Source organism: Rana temporaria, chromosome 1, assembly GCF_905171775.1.
Source record: "Rana temporaria chromosome 1, aRanTem1.1, whole genome shotgun sequence".
NCBI lineage: Eukaryota > Metazoa > Chordata > Amphibia > Anura > Ranidae > Rana > Rana temporaria.
In genome coordinates, this window is record NC_053489.1 from 354,664,212 (window position 1) to 354,690,383 (window position 26,172).

A 26,172-nucleotide genomic window follows, 5' to 3' on the forward strand; every position below is an offset into this window, starting at 1 on the left:
TTACTTTAAACCATAAGCTCACCTTTGGGAACATGTTCCACCCGTTTTTAGGATGTAATATGTTTCTGTTGCTGCAGCCACTCACCGTATGGGGTACAAGCAGACAGCGTACACAGACAGTCTGTAGGAGTCCTGCACTGCACCCTTGATCTGCTGATAGTTCCTAGTTCCTTTTTTTTTTTTTTAACTAGCAAAAGGTGCATTTATCTACTTTTTTTTATTTTATTTTTTATTTTTTTCAAAGGTGAACTTATCTTTTTAATGAACTGGCAGATTGGTTAATGAACTGCTCCTAGTAAGCCAGTACTCCTAAAACTTTCCTTGGCTATCCGTGCTATTTATTTGCACACCTGCTGGTGCGATGCAAAAAAGGGATTGTTTGATACATTGTGTCCAAACATGCACCAAAGATGCTGCTAGTGGCTACATTGTATTTTGACATAGTGCTACCATGATTGCCAGTGCGTGCCTTTTTATTGTGTGATTTTGGTAACGTGAAGCCAGACATTCAACCTTTTGCTCCCATGTTCTGTCTATTTTTTTTTAGAAGTAATTGTGTTTTCTGTTATCACAGTTTCCCCCATGCCACCTACCGCACATTGCTTGCCAAGTTCAAGCAGCAGCATGAGGATAATAAGTATTTTGTGGGAACACCTGTCATGGAGCCTGCATTCATCATTCGTCACTTTGCAGGCAAAGTCAAGTACCAGATCAAGGTCAGCATTTAAGTTGTATTTTTGGTGGGTTAACTGGGGCATTGAAAAAATGAATTCAGCGCCAAACAAATAAAATTAAATTAGCTAAAATACAAAAGCTGCACCTCAAAAACAATACTGATTGTGATAAATGAGAAAATATATAGAGGGCGCTAGACCACTCAGTGATACTAATTAATATTAAACAAAGTGATCCTGTGAAAAAAATGTATAATTATAGATATATAACTATCTGTATTAACAAATATATAATAAAGGTAATTGACAAAAAAAACATTCGAAAGTGTCTCTGTGTCAAAAAAACATATAGTCCCAATAGTGTGTTCAATCAATGCATCACACATGTATAAACAAGTCTTCTTTTTTGTTTTTTCTTTATGTGAAAAAGGAGAGGAAAGCCGTCACCACAAATCCAATCTTCTTAATCACCCACTAATGGTGTTGAAGCAAAAAGATGCGCTTACCAGAAACATTGGACTATTATAATTAAACAATAGTCTGTTACACTTATGCAGGATTGTGCCTGCATATTCATCGGACAGGAAAACCAAATTAGAACCTCGGTACCAGGCATTCCAGATAGGATATGAAACAACAAAAAGGCAATGGAGATGCCAATAGTGTGATATTGCTAAAAATTTATTAATTATAAAAGTAGAAAAAACAAGGTACAATGGCCAAAGTGGCCTCTTACTTTAAAAGTGCCTACCCGGCACTGGGGCTGCAGGCGTGTCACCGCTACCTTGCGGTGCGGTACGTGTGTGGGTCGTCTGGTGCGGTGTTTTTTTTGTCAATTACCTTTATTATATATTTGTTAATACAGATAGTTATATATCTATAATTATATCTATAATTATAAAAAAAATTCACAGGATCACTTTGTTTAATATTAATTAGTATCACTGAGTGGTCTAGCGCCCTCTATATATTAACTGGGGCATTAACTTTTTTGATGCCCGGGAAATTACCTTGCATCCAGCATTCGGCCTACTGTGGTGGGTCAGCATAATTCTTATAACCATGCTTGGGCTTCTTAACTGAAGGATTTCTAGCCTGAAGGACTTAAGATTGGCCATACATGTTTTTGTTTCCTCTTGTTCAGCCCAGGATACCTGTGGCTAAGAATGGGCTCGGGCATTTTCGGGTCAAACCCACCAGGAAGTCGGCACTGCACACCACCAATCATAGGCAGCGTGCGCATGTACAGCTGCCGGTCAGGAAATACCTCACTGCCTATGATTTGAGGTGTGCACTGGAGGGTTCGATCTGAACACGCTCCAAACCCATGACTACCTGTGGCTATTTGAATGTCCGAACAGCGACTGCATCTGACTTCAATCAACTTCTCAAGCTGGATGGTGCCGACAGGGTCACCCACGGCCGAGTTTTGGCCAGTTCAGCATGTATCTGAAAATCGAGTGATTTATGGCCAGCTTGGGACACAAGCAAAATCTTCACCTCGATAAAATTAGAATATTACGTATATGTATATGCAATATTATTTATTAATTTTTTTGCAATATTTTCCCCCCTGAAAATGGCGTTTCCATTTTAAGAATAAATCGGGTGGGAGAAGTTTCTTTAATTTTTAAAAATACATTTTTACATGCTCTCTCCCCCCCCCCCCCCCCCTCAATTATTGTCATTAGTTAAAAGTGTTGACGTTAATTCTCCAGGTATACTTTTTTTACTTGTCAAGAATTTATTTATTCCCAACCAATAACCTTTGGATATTCAACATTTTCAAGAACTTACAGTGAAAACAAATGTCTTGTTTGCCTTGATGTAGGATTTCCGTGAGAAAAATACAGATTACATGAGGCCTGACATTGTTGCCCTCCTTCGAAGCAGCGACAGTGCCTACATCCGTGAACTAATTGGAATGGACCCAGTGTCTGTCTTCCGATGGGCTGTATTGCGAGCTGCAATTAGATCCATGGCTGTACTCAATGAGGCAGGCAGACAGCATGCAGAGAAGACAGCAGGTACATAACACTTGAATCTTTTCTACTTTTTTACTATAGTACCTGTTCTAACAGAATTTGCTTTTACTAGTAACCTGAAACTACATGTATTTATCTATTTTCTGAGCTTGCCTTTCTGTATTTCCTTTAATACAGTGCTCTCTTGCACAAAGTATTTTATTGCAAATTTCTCTTGTAATAACACTTCCTCACATGGCTTTGGTTTGATTGAAAGAAAAGCAAGGTCATGGATTTCATGTTTCATAGAATGTACATAAAGAGAAGTATACCAGGAACCAGAAAGCATAACATACATTTTTAAAAATGTGTTTTTTTTTTTTTAATACTTTTGGTTTCCTCCTTTTTAAATCTAGGTGTGGTACGGAAAGGACCTAGATTACCTTTAGGAGAGTTGCAGAAGTCAAACACTGCTGTGGATAAACTATATCGGTAAGCCGTTAAATATTTAGAACGTTTGTGATGTTGGGCGAGCTCTGCCCATATTGAAGTGAATTTGAAAATCTATATTTCTCCTTGCCATCGTTGATATGCTATGTACTGAGTACCAGCCTGTGCAGTTTATGGCACGCCATATACAGTGCAAATTTCTTTCCTGCAACCAATTTGCACGATTCTCCCATCAACACAGACAGTGCTGACAGGGGGTCATATTGTGACACGCACATCTGTGCACATCAGTTGTTGGCAGCAGAATGAATACTAGATCTGGTCTTCAAAAGTGAAGGATAGCTGTAACTAGTTTTACAGGCATACATATTTGCATACAGTATGTCTGTCTTCTAAACTTTCTACACAAAATGTTCGGTTAATAACCCAAAATGTTAGAACTAGTGGTGTTTTAGCTGTATACTGTATATATGGAAGTTCATGTACATTGGCAAATGTTTTGTGGAATTTATTTTCAGCTTATAGATGTTGTATATCCTATTTTTTTTTAGTCTATTCACCAGATTTGTAGACAAGAAATCTGTCACATATAGGTAATTCTTTTTATTAGGTTGTAGTTCCCAGTCTACATCCTATAACAATAGCATATTCTATACAAAAAGTGCTTCACTTTGGTCTCTGACATGTTACTTTTACCAGAATGTTTGTTTATTTCCCATTTAAATATAGCAAACTTGCTTTGCTGTATGGTAAGGTCCAAAGCTATTTTGGGAAGTCTCCTAAACAGTGTTTTACAAATAAACTTTCGGTATACACATTAAATGTTCTATATCTTACTGGGGATCACCTGTACTCCACCTTTAGCCACTCTCTCCTCGATTTCTCCTTTGATTGCTCCGTGGATTATGATATAGATGTGTTTGAAGACATCATAAATATATATGAAAGCAAAAAGTAAGTGCTGGGGTTGATGCAATGCTTTTTTTTTTTTGTCCCAAAGTCATGCAGCTTACTGTGCCCAAAAAAAGGTGTCTTGATACCAGTTTGACCCTAAAAAGCTCAATCTGTTCCGATGTGGATTTTTATATTTATTTTATATTTTATTTCGATTTTGTTTTCCAATGCTTTTATCTAAACTTATGTCAAGTAAAGCATAACAAAAAATGAACCGTGTCATTATTTAATGCCAAAACAAATTGTAAAGTTGTTGTTTAATCTCATTTGGGGCACTTAAGCTGCATGCAGGGAACAAGGGATTAACACTGCGTCACACTGCATGAATTTATGTGCCCACCACCAACTAACTGTCCGGTCATTGACTTTAGTCTACTTTCCACTCTTTGGGGTTTGTGGTGTTCACTAAAGCACTGGGTTGTGTCTTTTTCTGTTCCTGAAGTTGTATGTTTTTGTCTTGGTTTAGGCACACTATATGTTCCAGTGTAGTTCACAAATGTAATTTCTGCCATTGTGGTATATTTCTATCGTCTTTTTTGGTGATGCTAATTAAATACCGTTGGATATCCCCCAAAAAACTACCATCTCAAAATAAGAGAAACTCTGTTGCCATAAATATGCTGTTGTATACATATACTGTATACATGTGTTTTAGTTCTTGGTGATTGCCTCTATGTAAGTAGTAATCATTTTAAACTATAGTAGTCTCAGCTGGGTGTCCTGTAATCTCTAATCTATATCTCCTCCTGGCACTGGCAGAGAGCGACATTCCCAGGTGATGAACAGTATAAAGGGACTCTCCTGGCAGGGCGATGACCCAGCCAATGTGCTGCGCACCCTTTCTCTACGCAGGCACTCGCGGCTCCACTTACAGTGAGTGTGCAGAGGCTTTCATGACAATTCAAGCAATCAATGTTAAATCAGTTAGGGGACACTGGCATTGTGCCTTGCAATGTGCATCGTGTTTGCTAATAAAAGACTGCTCTGTAGCAAAAAATCGCTGTGCGTTAGTGCAAATAATTTTATAGTATTCTCTGCAGGCTTATTGTCTCTGTGGTTTTTGTAATGTGTATTCTTGATGTTTAGATATGTTTTTACACTTGCTACAAATATGTTTGCCAGAAAATGCACGTATAGTGGTTCTGACTTTAACACTGACAAATTAGCACATTTTCGCTGGTCTAACAGGGCATATATTCAGTGTTCTTTTCACACTAAAAACTAACATGCTGTAGTTCTAACTGTCTTTGCTGGCTAACTGCGACCTGGCTTGCTAACTAAAATCATATACCAGGCGTTTTGGGGAAGAATTGGATTTTTTATAACTTTGACATCTATTATTTCCATAGGAAATCTAAAAGTGGCCGCCAAAAGCAGCTGATTCCAAAGGTAATGAAGATGTTTGTTTTGTCCTTCATATGAAAAAAAAAGAACTGTTTTTTTATTTCTGCTTTAGTAAGAAGTAGTAAGCTTGTATTTTTTTTTTTATTATTATTATTATTTTTCTCACTTTTCTACTCTGGTACATACACACTTGTTTTTTGCTTTTGGCTCTAAGCAGGGTTCTGGAAAAGGCATTGAGCCAATCGTCTGAGCAAAGGGAGTTGGACACTTGGCAGCATTCCAGTTGCACAGAAAAGATTTAGGGGTTTTTTTTTTTTTGGCGCTTTAGCTCAGCAGACGATTCTTAAAAAATAAAACTGTGCATGTCTAACTTCCATCCCTAATCCAAAAGACCAAGGGATTTATCTCTTATTTTAAGATAGGGGTGAAACTAGCAAATAATTTATAGCGCATCTAATGCCTGATATTACATAGCAACTTATTACAAATGCATATAACTTTTTCCGGGGCTACAGACTCCGGCTCTGTGACTGGCCAAAGCCATGTGGCGTCACTCCCGCACATGCTCGTTGGAGCTGCCAGTCACGGCACACGCTGGCCCTTTTCTTCACTGCCCTTGTGCCAATGACATCATTGACGCACTACAAGGTAAACCTATTTTAAACGGTGCACGTTTAGGAGATATTTTCAGTACATGTAGGTAAGCCTCATTCTAGGCTTACCTATATGTAAAAATGTCTCAGGGGGGGTTTACAACCACTTTAAGGCACTTTACAGCAAGCGGGAGCAAAAAAAAGAAAAGACTGGCTTGCCTTTGTCCTATAAAATGAAGATAAACTCCTTATTTTGTTATTGTAAAAGAAGTAAGCCAATCATATCTTGTTTAACCACTTGCCCACCGGGTTAATTCTGGCACTTCTCTCCTTCATGTGAAAATCACAATTTCTCTTATCGTCCATGGACGGACACAGCTCCTTAAATCTTGACAAGTGGGTTATGTTCCCTGTTTACAGGAGAGGACTAGGCAGAAACATGTTAAATAGTTAAATACATGTTACATTAACAGAGTTGAACAGCCCTGCCCAGGGGGCGGTCCCTCCAGACATAACCCTCCTCACTGCAGCTTGCAGCCTCAGTTTCGTTCTGCCTAGCAAAGGAGAAGGACGTATGGCTCCCTTTGGGCCCAGCGCCCTGAGGAGAAATTTTATTTTATTTTATTTTATTTTACTTTACTTTTTCTTGAAGAATCTTCTTTCAACTGTCGGCTGAGAGACAGGCTGGATAATATAGATCCTTGTAGTCTACTCAGTCCGACCAGCAAACGTGGGCACACCTTTGCAAAGAGGCTTGGTCTGCCACGCCATACCCCATGACTCCTGGGGTGGCCGGTGAGCTTTGCTCCGAGGTCCACATATGACTGGGCTGTGGTGTTTCCTCACTCACAGTGGACCGGGCCGACAGCTACCTCCATTTCGGTTGTAGTTCTGTCAGGAATGCGTCAGCGAGTCCTCGCTTGGACGGGTAAGTACAGTCCCTCCTGCTTCGGTGGGTTGGTACGGCTGGGCATTCCTGGGGTTCGGGGGTCCCTTCCCCTTCCCTGCTCCTTTCCCTTGCTGCATTGCTAACATTGCCGCTGTCAGGGGGGAGGGGGCCTTCCTGAGGGGACTGTGTTATCTGGCCTGTGCTTTTTCTTTTTTGTATTGGGCTTTCCTGTGAGGTAAAAAGCCCTGTGATGAGCACAGATGTTTATGATTATACTTCAGCAGACGCTGACTGATTGGTGACACCTGTAACGGTTTTGCTTTTTATGCTGTATCTGTGTCTTATCCTTAAATAAAACAGCCCTAGGAGGCTTTTCCTGTTTAAACACAGGTCCCTGCAAAAGTTACCTCACGGTTCTTTTCCTCTCACAGACAGCACTGGGCAGTCTCCTCCTGAGGGAGTCCCCTGGTTACCCCTGGTCAGCGCAGCAAGTGGGTGAGAGGCCCTGAATAGGGCTCTAGGAGCTTTTGTCTATTTGTATGGACAGGTGTGCATATTATAATACACACTATGTAAATATTGGAGTCAGTATCTGTGTCCTTCCCCACATGCTGGTGGTGGCAGCAGGTGTTAGCACCTGGGATTCCCACAGAGTTTTTATTGTTAGTCCTGGACACAGTTTGTGCCAGGGTGGGGGTGGACTGCGGGCGGGCGGTAAAAGAGTTCCCCCTTCCCCCGTTATCCCCTGGGGAATGCTCTGTTATGGAGCCATGGACCAGGTACCTAGTTAAAAAAAAAAAAAAAAAGGCAGAATAAGGCATTTATGGGTGCGCTTTTTACTGCTGCAAGGGACTCTCCTAAGCTGCATAGTGCAGCTGGGTTTCCGCCGAGGGCTCGGTCTTTTTTGGATCACACAAATCAGACCGCTGTGTAGTTTTTTTCCTTCTGTGCCCTTCTTTAATAATTTCTGAGATGCGGAATGAGAAAAGCCGCTGAGGGCTTTTGTAGTCCCTCACCGCTGGGCGGGAACCCTTGCTTCTATGGATCTGACTGATAGAAGATCCGAAGTACTGACCCGTTCCATGTTTACCATGCTGGGGTCTGGCTTGCGGGCCTATTGTGGCCACTACACTGGGGTCTCAGTCGACGCTGGCGCCATTTTTTGGGAGGTTTTTCAATTACATTGAAAACTCCCATTGGCGCCCATTTTGTCGTAGCCGCGCTATGGCGCAGCTTACATTGTGCCGGCCATTTTCCTGTGGCCGCGTTCTGAACGCTCGGCGGCCATCCTGGAGTAGTCCTGACCCCTAGTGCTGTATACAACTCACAGAGTGAGCATTTTGCACCAGACAGTGGAGGAGCACCGACTCTCTCCTGAGGTTATTAGCTTAGCGGACCAGCTGGTCCAGGGCCTCATATAGGTCTGTGATGCTTCATTGAATGCTGCGCCCTTGTTATCCAGGGCGTCTGTTTCAGAATGGTTTATGCACACGGTGGTGTAGTGCTTAACTCCATTACTTGGCAGCAAAAGAGTCATTGGTTCGAATCCGCACACTGACGCCAATCTGCCTGGAGCTTGCATTGTCGCTCCCTGTGTCTGCGTGGGTTTCCTCTGGGTACTCCGGTTTCCTCCAAAGACATGTGTGCATACACCTACATAATATACATACACACTATATGTGTGTGTATTATTTAGGGGCAACCCTCCCAGGCCGTCAAAGGCCCAGCTGGGGGACTAATCTGTCCCTGGGTGCATAAGCCGATCACGCCGGCACCCAAATCCTGCCAATGTATATAGCCTTCCCTCCCTGTCTCTAGGTGGGAGGGGCGGCTTGCAGGTTCACAATTCAGTGAAACCTCCCTGCTCTCCGACTAGTGGGTCTGCGAGGTGGTCTCTTCGGAGTACTAGATAGGGTTTCCTCCTATCCACAGAACAAAGTTCTGTCCTTGTGTCTTCCTCTCCCGGCCCGTCGGTCTGCCTTGGGCAGTGTGGGATTTGCTAAACTGCGAGGTAATTTTACCTTTCCTGCAGGACGAGAGTTTTGGGGTTTTCTATGGGCCTCAGGCCCTAAATACCTTTGAACGTCGGGTAGTTCCGCATGGAATCCATTTGTTCGGTGGCAGCTGCGCTTCATCCGGGGGATGTCCTGACGTCCTCGGACATCAGGGACGCATACATGCATGTCCCGTTTTGCAAATGTCAGTGTTTTTTTCTGTGCTTCGTGATGAGAGAAGGGTCTCTGTCAGCCTGTGGCCCTCCCTTTTGATCTGGCGTCAGCACCATGGGTTTTCAGCTAGGAGCTCGCACTTATTTGAATTTTGTTGGGACAGCGAGGCTTTGCCTCATTGGCTACTTGGACGACTTTCTTCTGAGAGCAGCTTCTGTCTCCGACCTAGTGGATGGGTTATTCCCATTCAGACCCTCCGAAGATTCGGGTGGATGTTAAACGTTTAGGCCAGAAAGTGTAGCTGTGGCAGCAAGCCTGCCCTCCATGCGTGCGACCCAGGGTTCAAATCATGGGCATGCTAGGTTCTGACTCAGCGTTGGAGTATCTAGTGTTGATCCAGACTCCTCAGTGGCAAAGGTCCTTCTTCCCCTGGAGAAATAGCAGACTCTTCAGTCTGCGGTGAAGGTATTGGCATCACGCAATCAGCCTTCTCTCCGGGCGCCTGCTGGTTCGGGGTCTGTGGGTAGCCTCCTTCAAGGTGGTACTGTATGCCCAGTTCCACACCCCGGTTTTCCAGGGGAACTACTGTCCAGGTGGTAAAAATCTCTTGTCTCTGAAATCATTAGATTCCTGTGCGCCACCTAGTCAGAGTCTCTCTGAGTTGGTGACAGAGATTCCCGACTCTTCGGTCCGGGAAGTTGTTCCTTCCTTCCAGTGGTCGGTGTTTACGACGGATGCCAGCTCACGGGTTGTGAACCGGGAGGTTCACAAAACTGGGGGGTCCAGTCGGCCCTGAGTCGCTGGACTTGCGTGGACCTATGACCACACCTCCTTGAATGTGTCTGGTCTCGGTAGCTACCCAGGGTTGGGCCTGGCTAGTGCCTGGTGGGAGACCGCCTGGGAATACCAGGTGCTGTCTACTGTTCATTGTCCTACTATTTTAGGCGATCAGGCTATGCTTCTCCTTGTGGTCGACCGATCTGGTTTCAGCCGGACAATGCCACGGCCGTGGCTTCAGTCTACCATCAGGTATGCCGGCAGGCGGACTACTGGAGTCGCCAGATGCTGGACCAGGGCGACTGGTTTTTGTGCTTGGGGTGTTTCGGCTCCCTTGCAGGAGGTGAGCCTCACATGGCATGGATCTCCTGGCAGCTTGTCTCCACCGCAAGGGTGTCAAAGTTAGTGGCCAGGTCAAGTGATCCTCTACAGACGTGTCAGTCGCGCTGGTGGCCCTGTGTTGTCTGTATCGGTGATTTTTTGCCATTCCTCCATGGTAGTTGCTTCCTCGGCCGCTCCACAGAGTGGATGCTGAGGAGATCCCGATGATTCTAATCGCTCCAGATTGACCTCGGCGTCCTTGGTACGCTGATATCGGGTGCCTGGTAACAGAGGCACCCTGGCGATTGCCAGGTCAGGAGGTTCCTGTCTCAAGGTCCCATACTTCCTCCTGTTGTACAGTCACTGACTTGCTCAACATGGTTATTGGAAGCCAGACTTTAGGTGACCAGGGTCTGTCTGACTCGGTCATCTCGACAGGGCACCGTAGTCTTCTTCCGGAGGATCTACCGTCGCACTTCTCTTGGTGCGAAGGGATGGAGTGACGTCCACGGGCGTACTCTCGGTGTCCAGGGTCCTGCTGTTTTTAAAGCTTGGATTGGATCTAAAAATTGCTTAAAGCACCGTTTGGGGGCAGATTTCAGCCTTGGCTGTGTTCTTTTAGTGGCCTTTTTGCGGCCCGTTCCCTGGTGGGTCCCCTTTTTTTGTGTGCAAGGGGTTTGTCATATACTTTCCCCTCTTGGCCCATCTCTTCCCCCATGTGTTTTGACTCTGGTGCTCTCGGTTCTTCAGGAACCTTCCTTTTGGAAACATCAGAGAGATTTTCTCTTGACACTATCTCAGAAGGTGGCCCCTTTAGTGGCCTTTACCTCTGTTAGAGGGGTTTCTGAGTTGGCGGTCTTGTCTTGCAAGCCGCCATGCTTGATCCCCCATAAGGATTAGGTGATGGTGCGCCCGCGACCTTCCCTTCTTCCGAAGGAGGTTTCGGCCTTTCATACTTTAGGCGTGGTACACGCTTTGCGGGTATACCAGCCTACTACGGCTCCATTTCGGAGCTTCTGACTCTTTTGTGTCGGTGTCTGGTCCACAAAAGGGCCTGTCGGTCTCGTCGACCACCATTTCTCGGTGGATCAGGCAGGCCGTCATACAGGCCTATGCTCCTAAGGGGCGGGCCCCCCTTTCCGGTCACGGCACTTTCGACCAGGGCAATTGGTGCTTCCTGGGTTTTTTTTTTTTTTTTTCGACATCATGCGTCGGTCTCACAGGTGTGCGAGGCGGCGATTTGCTCGTCCGTTCACGCTTTTTCCAGAATTTACATGGTTGCTGTGAGTGCATCTTATGATGTTTTTTTCAGCCGCTAGTTTTTGCCGGCGGCTGTTTAAAGTTGCACCTCCTCCGTTGAGGAGCTCTGCTTGTTTTGGGGTGAAGTTAAAATTGTTTTTACTGATATATTTCCCACCCCTCGTTTTTTGACACTGCTTGGGGACGTCCCACTTGTCAAGATTTAAGGAGCTGTGTCCGTCCATGGACGATAAGAGAAAATAGGATTTTTTGTACTCACCGTAAAATCCTTTTCTCTGAAGTCCATGGACGGACACAGCTCCCACCCCTCCTTTTTAGGTTTGTACTGCTTGTTACGAACTGAGGCTGCAAGCTGCAGTGAGGAGGGTTATGTCTGGAGGGACCGCCCCCTGGGCAGGGCTGTTCAACTCTGTTAATGTAACATGTATTTAACTATTTAACATGTTTCTGCCTAGTCCTCTCCTGTAAACAGGGAACATAACCCACTTGTCAAGATTTAAGGAGCTGTGTCCGTCCATGGACTTCAGAGAAAAGGATTTTACGGTGAGTACAAAAAATCCTATTTTTTTTGCTAGAAAATTAATCAGAACCCCCAAACATTATATATTTTTTTTTAGCAGACATCCTAGGGAATAAAATGGCAGTCATTGCAATACTTTTTGTCACACCGTATTTGCGCAGCGGTCTTACAAGCGCACTTTTTTTGGATAAAAATCACTTTTTTGAATTAAAAAATAAGACAACAATACATTTTGCCCAATTTTTTTATATATTGTGAAAGATAATGTTACGCCGAGTAAAATGATACCCAACATGTCACGCTTAAAAATTTCGCCCGCTCGTGGCATGGCGTCAAACTTTTACCCTTAAAAATCTCGATAGGCGACGTTTAAAAAATTCTACAGGTTGCATTTTTTGAGTTGCAGAGTAGGTCTAGGGCTAGAATTATTGCTCTCACTCTAACGATCGCGGCGATACCTCACTTGTGTGGTTTGAATACCGTTTTCATATGCGGGCGCTACTCGCGTATGCTTCTGCGCGCAAGCTCGTCGGGACGGGGCGCTTTAAAAAAAATTTTTTTGGTTTTCTCATTTATTTTTATTTAGTTTTAGAATTTTTTACACTGAAATAAAAAAAAAAAAAAAATTGATCACTTTTATTCCTATTACAAGGAATGTAAACATCCCTTGTAATAGAAAAAAGCATGACAGGTCCTCTTAAATATGAGATCTGGGGTCAAAAAGACCTCAGATCTCATAATTAGACTTAAATGCAAAAAATAAATAAAAAAAAAAAATGTAATTTTTTCAAATGACAAAAAAAAAAATGTTTCTTTAAGAGGCTGGGCGGGACTGACGTTTTGACGTCACTTCCGCCCAGCAGAGCTATGAGGACGGGTGAAGGAGATTTCTCCTTCAGTCCCGTCCCCGCTCAGCTGCCGGACACATCCGATCCCCTCCGCCGCTACCGACGGCTCCGGTAAGCGGCGGAGGGCGCGGGAGAGCGGCGGGAGGGGGGGGCCCCTCTCCCGCCACGATAACGGCGATCTCGCGGCGAATCCGCCGCGGAGACCGCCGTTATCGTGTACACCACCGCCCCCTGAAAAGATGAATATCTCGGTTGTGGCAGCAGCTGCTGCCGTTATCGAGATATTCAACTTTAAAAAGAGGACGTCTTTTTGACATGGGGCGGTGGTCAAGAGGTTAACATTGCTCCACTGTTTCTCTCTGATGTAGTGGATTATTTTGTTTTTTTAGACCCTCTACGCCAGTGGTCTCCAAACTGTGGCCCAAGGGCCGGATGCGGCCCTTTGCTTGCTTTTATCCGGCCCTTGGGACACTATCCCTCCCACTGATACGAGACACTATTCTGCCATCTGACACCTACAATAGAGCACCATTTGTCCCACTGACACCACTAATGGGGCACTATTCCTCCCTATGATACCAACAATTGGGGCACTATTCCTCCCCCTAATACCAGATGTTTACTCCCACTGATGCCAGGAAAATTTCCACTCCTGCTGGCCAAAGTCCGGCCCTCCAAGAGTCTGAAGGACAATAAACCGGCCCTTTGTTTAGAATGTTTGGAGACCCCTGCTCTACGCCATAGCCTGATTAGTTATACTTTCTACTTGGTAGTTTGGAAAATCATGGCTGACGAGATTAAAATGGAAAGGTCCTTGTTGATGTTAAATCACAAAATGTTTTGTACTGCAATTATATACATTATACAGTTGTGCTCATAAGTTTACATACCCTGGCAGAATTTATGATTTCTTGGCCATTTTTCAGTCAATATGAATAACACAAAAACCTTTCTTTCACTCGTGGTTTGTGTTTGGCTGAAGCCATTAATCATCAGTCAACAGTGTTTACTTTTTTTTTTTTATTGTAATCACAACAGAAACTACCCAAATTACCCTGATCAAAAGTTTACATACCCCAGTTCTTCATACCGTATATTGCCCCCTTTAACATCAATGACAGCTTGAAGTCTTTTGTGGCTTTCGTGAATGAGGCTCTTTATCTTCTCAGATGGTAAAGCTGCCCATTTCTCTTGGTAAAAAGCCTCCAGTTCCTGTAAATCTTTGGGCTGCATGTTTTGAGATCTCCCCCGAGTGGCTCAATGATATTGAGGTCAGGCAACTGGGGTAGCCACTCCAGAACCATCACTTTATTCTGCTGTAGCCAATGACGGGTCAACTTGGCCTTGTGTTTTTGATCATTGTCATGTTGAAATGTCCAAGTACGTCCCATCTGCAGCTTCCTGGCTGATGAATGCAAATGTTCCTCCAGTATTTTTTGATAACATACTACACTCATCTTGCCATAAATTTTGACCAAATTCCCTGTGCCTCACACATCCCCAAAACATCAGCAATCCATCTCCGTGTTTCACAGTAGGAATGGTGTACCTTTCATCATAGGCCTTGTGGACTCCTTTCCAAATGTAGCATTTATGATTGTGGCCAAAAAGCTCAATTTTGGTTTCATCACTCCAAATGATTTTGTGCCAGAAGGTTTGAGTGCCGTTTGGCGTATTGTAAGTGGGATACTGTGTGGAATTTTGCGTAGTAACCGCTTTCTTCTGGTGACTCAACCATGCAGCCTATCTTTCTTCAAGTGCCTCCTTATTGTGCATTTTGAAACGGCCACACCACATGTTTTCAGAGAGTCCCGTATTTCACCTGAAGTTATTTATGTGTTTTTCTTTGCATCCCAAACAATTTTCCTGGCAGTTGTGGCTGAAATTCTAGTTGGTCTACCTGACGGTGGTTTGGTTTCAACAGAACCCCTCATTTTCCACTTCTTGATTAGAGTTTGAACACTGCTGATTGGCATTCTCAGTTCCTTGAATATCTTTTTATATCCCTTTCCTGTTTTATACAGTTCAACTACCTTTTCCCTCAGATCCTTTGACAATTATTTTGCTTTCCCCATGACTAAGAATCCAGAAATGTCAGTGCAGCACTGGATGAAAGATGCAAGGGTCTGTCAGGAGTCCAGAAACTCATTGATCTTTTACACACACACACGCACATTAAAAGCACACACTCTAATTACAAGTCAACAGATCACAGGTGAAGATGGTTACTTTTATTAGCCATTCAAACCTCTTTGTGTCAACTTCAAAATCACCAGGGTATGTAAACCTTTGATCAGGGTCATTGGGGTAGTTTCTGTTGTGATTATGATTTAAAAAGTAAACACAGTTGGTTGATAATAAATGGCTTAAGCCATACGCTAACCATAATGGAAAGAAAAGTTTGTGTTATTCATATTCTCTGAAAAAATGGTCAAGAAATCATAAATTCTGCCAGGCTATGTCAACTTTATAAGCACAACTGTAACTAGAGGGGCGTGGATAAATGACGAGAAAAAATAGAGCAGGTTCTAAATTTTTAATGGCCATTTTTCTCGTCGAGAAAAATGCTCTGGAGCCTACACATGATCGTTTTTGATGACCAATTAAAAAAATTGCATTTTTCTCGTCATGAAAAACGGTCGTGTGTACGCGGCATAACTTTCTGGATCACCAGGTGGAAATAAAGGAAAAGAATCGGTAAGCTGCAGTGTAATAAACTTTTGTTTTGGGGTTTAATGCCGTTTTTAAGCTTCTGAAATATTTTTATTCTCCAACTGCTACGTACCATTTCCATGTCAATTAATTCACATTTTATATGCAGAACCTGCTTGATTCACAATCTCTGAAATTAATAATGAACATGACTCTTCATGATCGAACTACAAAGTCTCTCCTTCACTTGCACAAGAAAAAGAAACCACCCAGTATAAGTGCACAATTTCAGGTATGCTCTGAAAAACAATGCATTTTCTGTGCTTTTTGTAATGTGTTATTTTTTATTCCACTTGTTGTTTTTAATCCGTATAGAATAAAAAAAATAAAGCCTGAAGATGATCTCAAAATGTCTCTTCTGCAATAAAACGTCTGCCTGTTGAATTGATTAATTGTTATGTAAAGTTCCACTTTAAAATGTGGTATTTTATTACTAATGTTGTTTTTGTAATTTCTATTAACATTTAATTAGGAGTTGAAACATTTTTTCTCTTACACTACTATCCATATATTTGTTTCCAAATACATGTATGTATTTCTTCTAGGCATCATTGAACAAGCTTTTAGAAACTCTAGGTAAAGCTGAACCTTTCTTCATTAGATGCATCCGCTCGAATTCTGAAAAGGTATGCCTTTGTGTTGTTGTCAATCCTACAGCATAGAAAGACATTTTAGACCATTGTGCTTTCAATCTTCTGGCAACAGTTTTGCTGTTCCACTAGGCACAATGCCAGGTCCATGGTTTGAGTATTCTGTCCAAGGAACACCAGTGGCCTGCGCGCACTCCTGACCTTTACCCTATTGAACACCTTTGGGATGATCCTTTGACTAAAGGGCATGAAACTGCTCTGTGGCCTCTAATATCCATATTTTTTACAGGAGCAGTCAACTGTTTGTGATGATATTTGGCTTTATTGTTGAAGACTGTCTGAATTGTTTTTTTGTTTTTTTTTGTTATGGACTGGCTCTAAACAATTTATTTCTGAAATAATCAGTGCTTGTACAGTAATCATGGATTTTTGGGCATTATTCATCTCACTTTTGGAATTTGACTAGATGGAAATGACCTTTGATGAAGCTCTGGTACTTCAGCAGCTTCGATACACAGGAATGCTGGAGACTGTGCGTATTCGGAGATCTGGATATAGTGCCAAATACCCCTATCAGGTAAATGGGAATCCAATTACTCAGTCTCTACTTATAATAATCTTCTGTGTTGCAGCTAAAATTATATGTGACTTTCTTTACCTTCTAGGAATTCAAAGACCAATTTCAGGTACTGCTACCCAAGTCCTCTCCAGATCTGAAAGCAGACATCACATCCCTGCTAAATAGACTGTACTTTGACCCACATAACTACCAGCTGGGGAAAACAAAGGTTAGAAAATATTTTTATTGTGGCTTTTTTATCACCTTGCAGGTTGGCTGCTGAATAAAGACGATGGACTTAACCTATCACAAATTGGCAATGCATTGCAAAAATGCATAAGCAAAAAATTGCCTTAGGTTAAAAGGGTCACTAGATCCAGAGAAGCATGCAAATGGGTTTCTCAATTTCCTGTAAAAGCTGACACTGGCCCCAACAATTGATTGTTTTACTCCCGACTAAGTATTATGTTGGAGCAGTACAAAGCTGTAAACCCTACAACATCACACTTGACAGACAGCTTTTTTTCTATTTAAAGATGGATCAGGCAGCGACAAAGCTATGGGGGCTCATTGGCTTATAGGGATGCTTAAGATAGGTTTGAGCTTGGTCCCACAACTTAACATAACAGGGAAAGTTGAGATCTGCATACTTTCAGCTTTCTTTATCTCTGTATATACTGATCTTTTTGATATGCAGATTTCACCGAATGTGAATATATGGTCATTGAAAATGTATAATTGTTTTCTAAACGGCTCAAAATCTGTTGTCTGTGTTACATTTATGTCTTTTCGTGTTGATTTTTAGGTGTTTATGAAGGAGCCAGAGAGGCAAAAGCTGCAGGACACCCTTCACCAGGCTGTTATTAAGAAGATCACCCTGCTGCAGAGTCTATTTCTCATGGTTGTTGACAGGAGGAACTTCCTGAGGATGAAATCTGCAGCAGCCACTATACAGGTAATGTGAGATGTGAACTCTTTCAGGCTGAACTCAACTTTATTTAAGTCAGATAAATATATTCAAGGTGTATCCAAAACAAAAGGTGTGCAAAGTTCTACATTTCATTTACTTTAAAAATCAGCCACAGCCCGAGTATGAAAGATTGTCCTCTGCCAGCAGGCTTCTGAAAAAGCCCCAAGCTCTTCGTATGGAAGCAGTGGTCTCTGCAGGTCACAGCTTTCCATGTTCATGCTCACTACTGATTTGGGGAGCTCTAGCTCTGATTTATCAGTACTTCTGTAAGGAAACCACTGCTTTCACACAGAGAGCAAAGATCCTTCTGTACAGCATTTTGGCAGAGACCAGGATTTTCTACTTGAGTTTCGCATCTTCTCCAGCATATTTTGTATCGGTTTCATCAATAATATTGTCAGCCTCTGAGCCTTGAGCTGTTGAGACTTCTGTCTGATTCAGAGCATTATTATTATACACAATTTATATAGCTCCAACAGTTTACGCAGCACTTTACAATGTAGAGTGGGGAACAGCAGAAATACAGTACAGAAGGTACACAAGGGCCCTGCTTGTGGAGCTCACATTCTAAAGGATGGGGGAGGTGGTACAGAAGGTAATGGCTGCGCAGAATGATTTGATAGGGGGTGGCTCAGGGACAGTTGTTAGGTGGGTGTAGGATAGGCTTCCCTGAAAAAAATCATTTTCAGGGATCTCCTAAAGGCGGAGTAGCTTCTGTCTTTACCTGACAAGCTTGCTTGCTACCAGTGTTTTTCCCAGTTTTGGGTCCCTTAGAGCTCATAAGGTTGCAAAGACTTTGCAAGTGAACCCACTGATCAAGTCTTCCTCTTGGAGAGATTGGAAACACCCTGACAAGATGTTTGCTTCCCCAAAGCATTTATTAGCATTGTACCTGTTTGAAAAGGGCGTTAATAATAATAATAAAAAAAAAGTGGTGCCCTCACTCTGGATCTGGCAGTGTCCCGTCTTTAACAAAGTATCCACCATACTGCTGGAGGATGCGTCTCTCCTTGTGGACCCAGCTAATAAACAACTGGACCCCTCTCGAGCTCTTTTCTTGCTGACAGGTCCTGCTTTGGCCAGGTTGGCTGTGACCTTGCTTTGCCAAGCCATAGCTAACTGGTTAACCACTTACCCCCCGGACCATATTGCTGCCCAAAGACCAGAGTACTTTTTGCGATTCGGGACTGCGTCGCTTTAACAGACAATTGCGCGGTCGTGCGACGTGGCTCCCAAACAAAATTGGCGTCCTTTTTTTCCCACAAATAGAGCTTTCTTTTGGTGGTATTTGATCACCTCTGCGTTTTTTATTTTTTGCGCTATAAACAAAAATAGAACGACAATTTTGAAAAAAATGAATATTTTTTACTTTTTGCTGTAATAAATATCCCCCAAAAATATATAGAAAAACATTTTTTTTCCTCAGTTTAGGCCGATACGTATTCTTCTACATATTTTTCGTAAAAAAAAATCGCAATAAGCGTTTATTGATTGGTTTGCGCAAAAGTTATAGCGTTTACAAAATAGGGGGTATTTTTATGGCATTTTTATTAATATTTTTTTTACTAGTAATGGCGGCGATCAGCGATTTTTTTTTCGGTATTGCGACATTATGGCGGACACTTTTTGACACATTTTTGGGACCATTGGCATTTTTATAGCGATCAGTGCTATAAAAATGCATTAGATTACTATAAAAATGCCACTGGCAGTGAAGGGGTTAACACTAGGGGGCGGGGAAGGGGTTAAGTATGCCTGGGTGTGTTCTTACTGTGGGGGGGGGGGTGGCCTCACTAGGGGAAATGCTGATTTTCTGTTCATACAATGTATGAACAGAAAATCAGCATTTCCCCTGCTGACAGGAACGAGAGCTGTGTGTTTACACACACAGCTCCCGTTCCCCGCTCTGTACCGAGCGATCGCGTGTGCCCGGCGGCGATCGCGCCCGCCGGGCACACGCACGGGAGTCGGGGGCGAGCGGGGGGCGCGCGCGCGCGCCTCCGGCGGCGCGCGTGCGCCCCTAGTGGCGGCTAATAGGCAGGACGTCCATTTACGTGGTCTCGCCTAGGAGAGCCACCTTGTGGACGTATTTCGGCGGTGCAGCGACGGCAAGTGGTTAAAGTCCCTTACATTTTTGCCAGTGCTTGTGTTTGATTCTTGGGTTATATAAAGTATAGAGCAAATGATGGTAGTTTTAGGCTACAGTTGTGGCAGGCTGCTGATGGCCTCTGGTTTCATCTCCCCAATGAGTCTCCTGTCCACCCACGTGCTGGTTTGCGAAAGCGGCTTAAAAAAAAGGATCTGCATGGCCTTCATTGCAATCTGCTATGTCTTTATATTAATTATATTAGTTATCAAGGATACTAATGGTAGCAAGAGTACCTATACTCAGTGGAAGAAGCCTTTGCTACAAGCTCGAAACTGTTCTCCCTCTATCAGATAAGAAACACTATTTTCATTTCTCCACTCCCTCACACATTCAGACCTCTAAAGCTTGGCGCCCAGTCCACCTGCCAAGTTCTGGAGCTCAAAGTCTGCCAGATCCTCAGACAAACCTTCCTTGGCTTAAAGGTGCATCTACACTTTCCAAAGTGGGTGGAGGTTTGTTAACCTTGCAAACATTTGGACTGCTTGCATCTCAAATGCCTAGTTGCAGGTGGTGGTATCCAAGGGCTCCCTGCTCCCTCTCATGTCATCGCACAGATTAGCAGATCTCAATCGAGCCCTCCTAGGTTTTATGGATTAAGGTGTCATTGCCCTAGTTTCTGGGGTTCTATTCCAACTTGTTCGACTTTCCCAAACCCAAAAAGGTACATCTTGGATCCAAAAGCATTCCGATACTTAATTCAAACTCAGAAATTTCATATCAAATTTACCAGTCTGGTTAAACTCTCCAATCTTAGATTCATGTTTTCCAGTCCAGGAGTCATCTGACAATTATTTTTTTGACTTGATAGTAGCCGCTTTCGAGGCAATCCCATTTTCATTCTAGACCCCAATAATGCAACTTTTTTTAGTCTTTTAACAAGCGAGTCCAATCTCTTGACAGACCATTTTATTTGGCACAGAGGACCATGTTGTTGGGCTCTAGTGCTGTAGATGTCTTTCTATATTGTCTCTTGGAAGATCCTCACAATGAATGCCAGCCTCTCTCAGGCTGGGCAGGAGTCCTGGGCACTCAACATTCTGTAACTTTAGGCAATTTGGCTATGTCTGCAACATTGGGCCTTCTTGCTGGAAGGTCATCCGATCTGGATTCAGTTGGACAAAGACATGATGGTGGTGTACAACAATCACAAAGAAGGAACCAGACGTTTCACCACAGCAAGAGAGGTAGATTGAATCATGTCATGGGCAGAAATTAATTTCCCAGCCTTGTCCTTAATGCACATCCTAGGTGTGGACAATTGGCAGGTGGACCTCCTCAGCCAGCAGCGCCTAGCCTCTGGTCTCCATGCACCTGAAGGTCTTCCAGGAACTGTTGCAGTTGGAGGTTGGGTGTTGAACTCCTGTCTTCCAGGTTCAGCATCAAACTGGGTAGATATATCTCCAGATACAGGGATGTTTTTAGCGATAGCAGTGGATGCTTTGGTGGCTAGGTGGGATCTGTAGACCCAGTCTATGCCCTTCTCCCTAAAAACATTGTGATCTGCTTTGCAGGGTCAAGATGAAGGGCATCCTGGTAATGCACTTTGCTCCAGGCTTCTTTTTTTTTTTTTTTTGTGCCTGTTGGCAGTTGTTTGCCATGTTGCCCATTCCTCAGTTGGACTGCTTTCGGACATCCCAGAGGTGAGAAATTGCCTGCATCCCTCGATGGACAAGGAAAAAAAGATTAGTATTTTTGTACTCGTAAAAAAAACTTCTTGGAGTGCACTGGGAGATGCATGTCCAATCCCTCTGTGTTTATGGTCATGATGTCAGTACGCTATTTCTACAAAACTGAGGCATTCAGGTAGTCTGAGTATCCTGGGTTGGCCTACAATTTTTTTGTTTTTGCCAGTGTAAAATCCTCCTGCTAATGGCAGTATGACCTAAAGAATGAAGACTCTATGTGTCTCTCAATGGGCTCCAAGATAGGATTTTTTTTACAGGGAGTATAAAAATCCTCAAACATACAGTAATAAACAAACTCTTAATTGTCCCAGTGTCCAGTGTAATACTGTAGCAGCGCTATTCTGAAACCACCATTTGAAAGATCTCTATATGTAGTGCATATAGGAAACAATAATGGTGCAGGAAAACAAGATGTCGTTGATCATAATATTCCTTAACCAGTGCTCCTTTCACCAGGGGATAGTCACCACGTGGGGGGATGTTCTCCCCTTTTGGGGATGCACTCACCAAAATGGGAAATTTAAATCAGCATGGAACAATCTGCATCTGTCCTGAATATTGCACTCTCCACCACTTGCTTCCACTTGTTGAGTCCAAACCGCAATTCCATATAAGGAAATAAATTCATATAGTGCAGTACCTTTTAAAGTTTATTAAAACCCCACAGGTACCCCTTATACAAATATGCGTACCCCAAGAAAAAAAGATCTCAAGCATGTATTGTGTTACTGTGCCTGTGTTTGCTCCGTTCACCATGACAATGAAGCCGCTCTGTTGCCAGCAAGTCTGCAGACTTCCTTGTTCCTGGTCCTTGGAACGCTCGGTGCTTCCGGTCGTTCGATAGGAGTCACGCCCTGACGCGTTTCGTCATTGGCTGACTTCGTCTGAGGGCGTGACTCAACCTATCCACGACTTCTTTTATATATGCCCGCACATATCGCTCCTCCCACCCATTGGTTGGCACCAGTCACGTTCGCGTCATTCCTGCGCAGGTGCACTCGCGGCCTTTGAGGATCTTGCCATATTATGGGCGGAAGTTAGCAGAGTCGTTCCCACACAGTCGCAATGATCACATTGAAGTTCATGCCAGACTAAGGGCGGAACAATCACCTGTTAATCATACGATCTTAGTGTCAGCATCGCTCCTTCGCATATTAATTAAAAACGGGTGAACCCTTACAACACACCAAGTTTAAAGGCAAGCATGTTTTATACCCCAGTACATTAAAAACTCTGCATTATATTAAATCCACATAAAGATAAATCCTGTATCTACATAAATATACGGCGAATATGTGATTATAGTTATGTGTACACACCATGCACCTATATCATATATTGTCCCTTCTTAGGGATGTGTTTTGTCATTGTACTGCAGCACATCTGCATCATATACATATAGATGTGTAATGTGTGACGGCAAAACTATTGTTACGTACCTGGTATGTTTAGAGTCTGGTTGTAGGAGGCCTCTCTTACAGCTCTGGTTCACGAGCCACTGAAGTGGGAACAGCGGACTCGGAGCACAGCGGGGTAGGAGTGCCGATGCAGTGATGAATAGATGTAGGTGGCTGAGTCTCTCTGGCGGGAAGGTGCAGACGGCACTGAGGCAGAAGAGGGGGTCAGCGACCCTGACAGGTGATACGACTGCAATGGCAACAAGCTGATGAAGAAATCAGATAAATAGGAAGCAAGAAACAGCAGGGTCAGGCAAGCCGGGTCACAACGGATAATCAGATGGTTCAGATGCAGGTAACTGAAGCGTAGTCGTGGTGCAAGCAGGTGGGTCTGGCAACGGTGGGTCCAATCAGAAGGGTAGTCAAACAAGCCGGAGTCAGGGATTAGAGAGATACGGATAGTCAACAAGCCGGGTCAAGGTTCAGTCAGTAATTCAGGATCAGGTTTCAGGATCAGGTTTCAAGTGTAAGTTCACTCCAAAACTGCAGATCAGGCAGCAATGTGTTTGAGTCCAGCAATGGCTTTTAAAGTGTGCTTTGGCGCCAAAAACGTGCACACGCGCGCTCCCGCTATCGTGCACGCGCGCGCCCGTTGTGCACGTGCGCGCCCCCGTTGCGCACGCGCAGGCGTGCGGGAAGTGCTGCGGTGTGTCAACATGGAGGAACCCTGTTGTTTCCTCAGAAACGAGGATGGATGAGGCTGGAAGGTAAGTCCCTGACATTGCCCCCCCCAAGGGGCAGCCTCCGGATGCCCAGTCGGGCCTTTTTGTCTGGGTGAGCAAGAAAAAAGGCACGTAATAACTTCTTGGCGTGTAGATTACCTTCAGGTTCCCAAGAGTTATCTTCTGGGCCATACCCCTTCCACTTGACCAGAAACTGGTTTTGTCCTTGTCGCTTTCTGCAGTCCAATATAGTTTCCACTACGTACTCTTCACAACCATCGATCTGGACAGGTTCAGGAGGCTTGGATCCTCTGTTAGGGAAGGGATCAGGGGCTGCAGGTTTGAGTAGAGAAACATGAAATACAGGATGTATTTTCAGGGAATTAGGTAGAGAGTTCATATGAGGCTAAATTAATTTTCCTCTTAACCGGGAAGGGTCCCATGAACTTAGGTGCCAACTTCTTAGACGGGCAAGGTAATCTTAGGTTATTCGTGGACAGCCATACCTGATCATCCGGTTTGAGATCCAACTCTCCCCTTCTTCCCTTGTCGAAGAATCTCTTGCCGTCAGCTTGAGCCTTGGTTATTGCTTCGCGTAATACCTGGTTGTTACGTTTAAAAAATTCCAAGATATCTTGAACCGCTGGAACTGCTGATTCTGAAAAGAAATCTGGCAAAAATGTTAAATTAAAACCATAATTAGAGAAAAAAGGGGATTGCCCGGTAGCTGAGTGTTTGGCATTGTTGTATGCAAATTCTGCTAGAGGTAGCAGCGAGACCCAATCATCTTGAGAAAAAGTTGTAAAGCATCTGATATATTGTTCTAAGGTTTGGTTTGTTCTTTCGGTTTGCCCATTGGTTTGGGGATGGTAGGCTGAAGACAGAGAAAGCTTAATTTGTAACTTCTCACAAAGGGCTTTCCAGAACCGAGAGGTAAACTGGACCCCTCTGTCGGAGACAATATTGGAAGGTACTCCATGTAGCCTGACGATTTCTTTGATAAAAACGCGAGCAGTTTCAGCAGCAGAAGGTGTATTTTTCAAAGGAAGGAAGTGAGCCATCTTGGTAAAACGATCTACAATCACAAAGATTGCTGTACATCCTTCGGAACAGGGAAGTTCCACAATAAAGTCCATTGCAATCATTTCCCAAGGTCTATTGGGCACAGGTAGAGGTTTTAATAGACCCCAGGCTTGTTTTCTGGATGTCTTGTTCCGATTGCAGATGGGGCAAGAGTTGATATATTTCTTACAAAAGTCCTCTAAGTCAGGCCACCAGAAAGTGCGTCGCACTAATTCGAGGGTTTTACGAACTCCGAAGTGCCCCGCTAACGGGTGGTCATGGAGAAGTTTTAGAACTTCCACTCGGGTATTCTCCGGTACAAAAACTTGACTCCCTCTCTAAAATAAACCGTCTCTGGAAGTTAACGAGATATTGGGGGGTTTGGAAGATTCGGAAGATGCTTCTCTGATCGTGGAAAGCAGATCGGTATGCAAAAGTAGAAAGTTGCCATCCGGAAGGATGGTGTCTGGAATGGATGTGTCCTTCGGGTTGTCATGCATTCGGGATAATGCGTCTGGTTTAACATTCTTGGATCCAGGTCGATAAGTAATATGAAAACAAAAGCGAGAAAAGAAGAGAGCCCAACGGGCTTGTCGAGGTTTTAGCCGTTTAGCTGTCCTTAGATACTCCAAATTTTTGTGATCTGTGTAGATCAATACAGGATGAGCAGCGCCTTCAAGTAAGTATCTCCACTCCTCTAAGGCGGTTTTGATGGCCAACAGTTCTCGATCCCCCACGTCGTAATTCCTCTCTGCGGGGGAGAGCTTTCGGGAATAGAATCCTACTGGATGCATTAAATCCTTGTCCCCTGAGCGTTGTGAGATGACAGCCCCTACCGCCACTTCAGAGGCATCTACCTCAAGGAGGAAAGGCAACGCTGGATTGGGATGACTGAGGATTGGAGCGGATGTAAAGAGTCCCTTCAGGGTATCAAAGGCCTTTTGAGCTTCAGGATTCCATCGGAAACGAAGATTCTGCTTAGTGAGTTGAGTAATGGGAGCCACTATCGTAGAGAAGTTTTTAATAAATTTCCTATAAAAATTTGAGAACCCAATAAAACGTTGTACCCCTTTTTTATCCAAGGGTGTTGGCCAGTCTAGGATGGCGGATACTTTTTTCGGATCCATTTCAATTCCGGTTGGAGAAATCACTATACCTAGGAATTGGATAGTTAGTCGCTCGAACTCGCATTTCTCTACTTTTGCATACAAGCTGTGCAGGCGGAGACGATTCAGGACCTTGCAGACGTGCACTCGGTGCTCTTCCAGGGAACAGGAAAAAACCAGGATATCGTCCAAATAAACAATAACAAAGATGTCTAAGAAGTCTCTAAATACATTGTTAACAAAGTGTTGAAATGTAGCAGGGGCATTACATAGGCCAAAGGGCATTACCAAGTACTCATAGTGTCCATATCTTGTGCGGAACGCTGTCTTCCATTCATCGCCGTCCCTGATGCGTATCAAGTTATACGCTCCCCTCAGGTCCAGTTTAGTGAAAATAACGGCAGATCGTAATTTTTGAAAAAGTTCAGGTATTAGGGGCAGGGGATAGCGATTCTTTA

At 43.7% G+C, this 26,172-nt stretch overlaps 1 protein-coding gene across 6 annotated transcripts in view; it reads left to right on the plus strand.

The window, feature by feature from the left end:
- The window catches only part of MYO9B (myosin IXB), a 201,472-nt gene that overhangs the window by 116,916 nt on the left and 58,384 nt on the right, over positions 1–26,172 (plus strand). For 4 of the 6 annotated variants that reach the window (XM_040321187.1, XM_040321208.1, XM_040321225.1 and 1 more), the window contains exons 12-21: positions 575–716; positions 2,506–2,701; positions 3,055–3,130; positions 4,802–4,915; positions 5,392–5,431; positions 15,584–15,706; positions 16,020–16,100; positions 16,531–16,641; positions 16,730–16,852; positions 17,429–17,578. In XM_040321187.1, coding sequence (XP_040177121.1) covers positions 575–716; positions 2,506–2,701; positions 3,055–3,130; positions 4,802–4,915; positions 5,392–5,431; positions 15,584–15,706; positions 16,020–16,100; positions 16,531–16,641; positions 16,730–16,852; positions 17,429–17,578 — 1,156 coding nt within the window. Of the gene's footprint in view, positions 1–574; positions 717–2,505; positions 2,702–3,054; positions 3,131–3,952; positions 4,043–4,801; positions 4,916–5,391; positions 5,432–15,583; positions 15,707–16,019; positions 16,101–16,530; positions 16,642–16,729; positions 16,853–17,428; positions 17,579–26,172 lie in introns of all 6 variants that reach the window. The other 2 variants (XM_040321203.1, XM_040321217.1) reach the window with 2 other exon arrangements.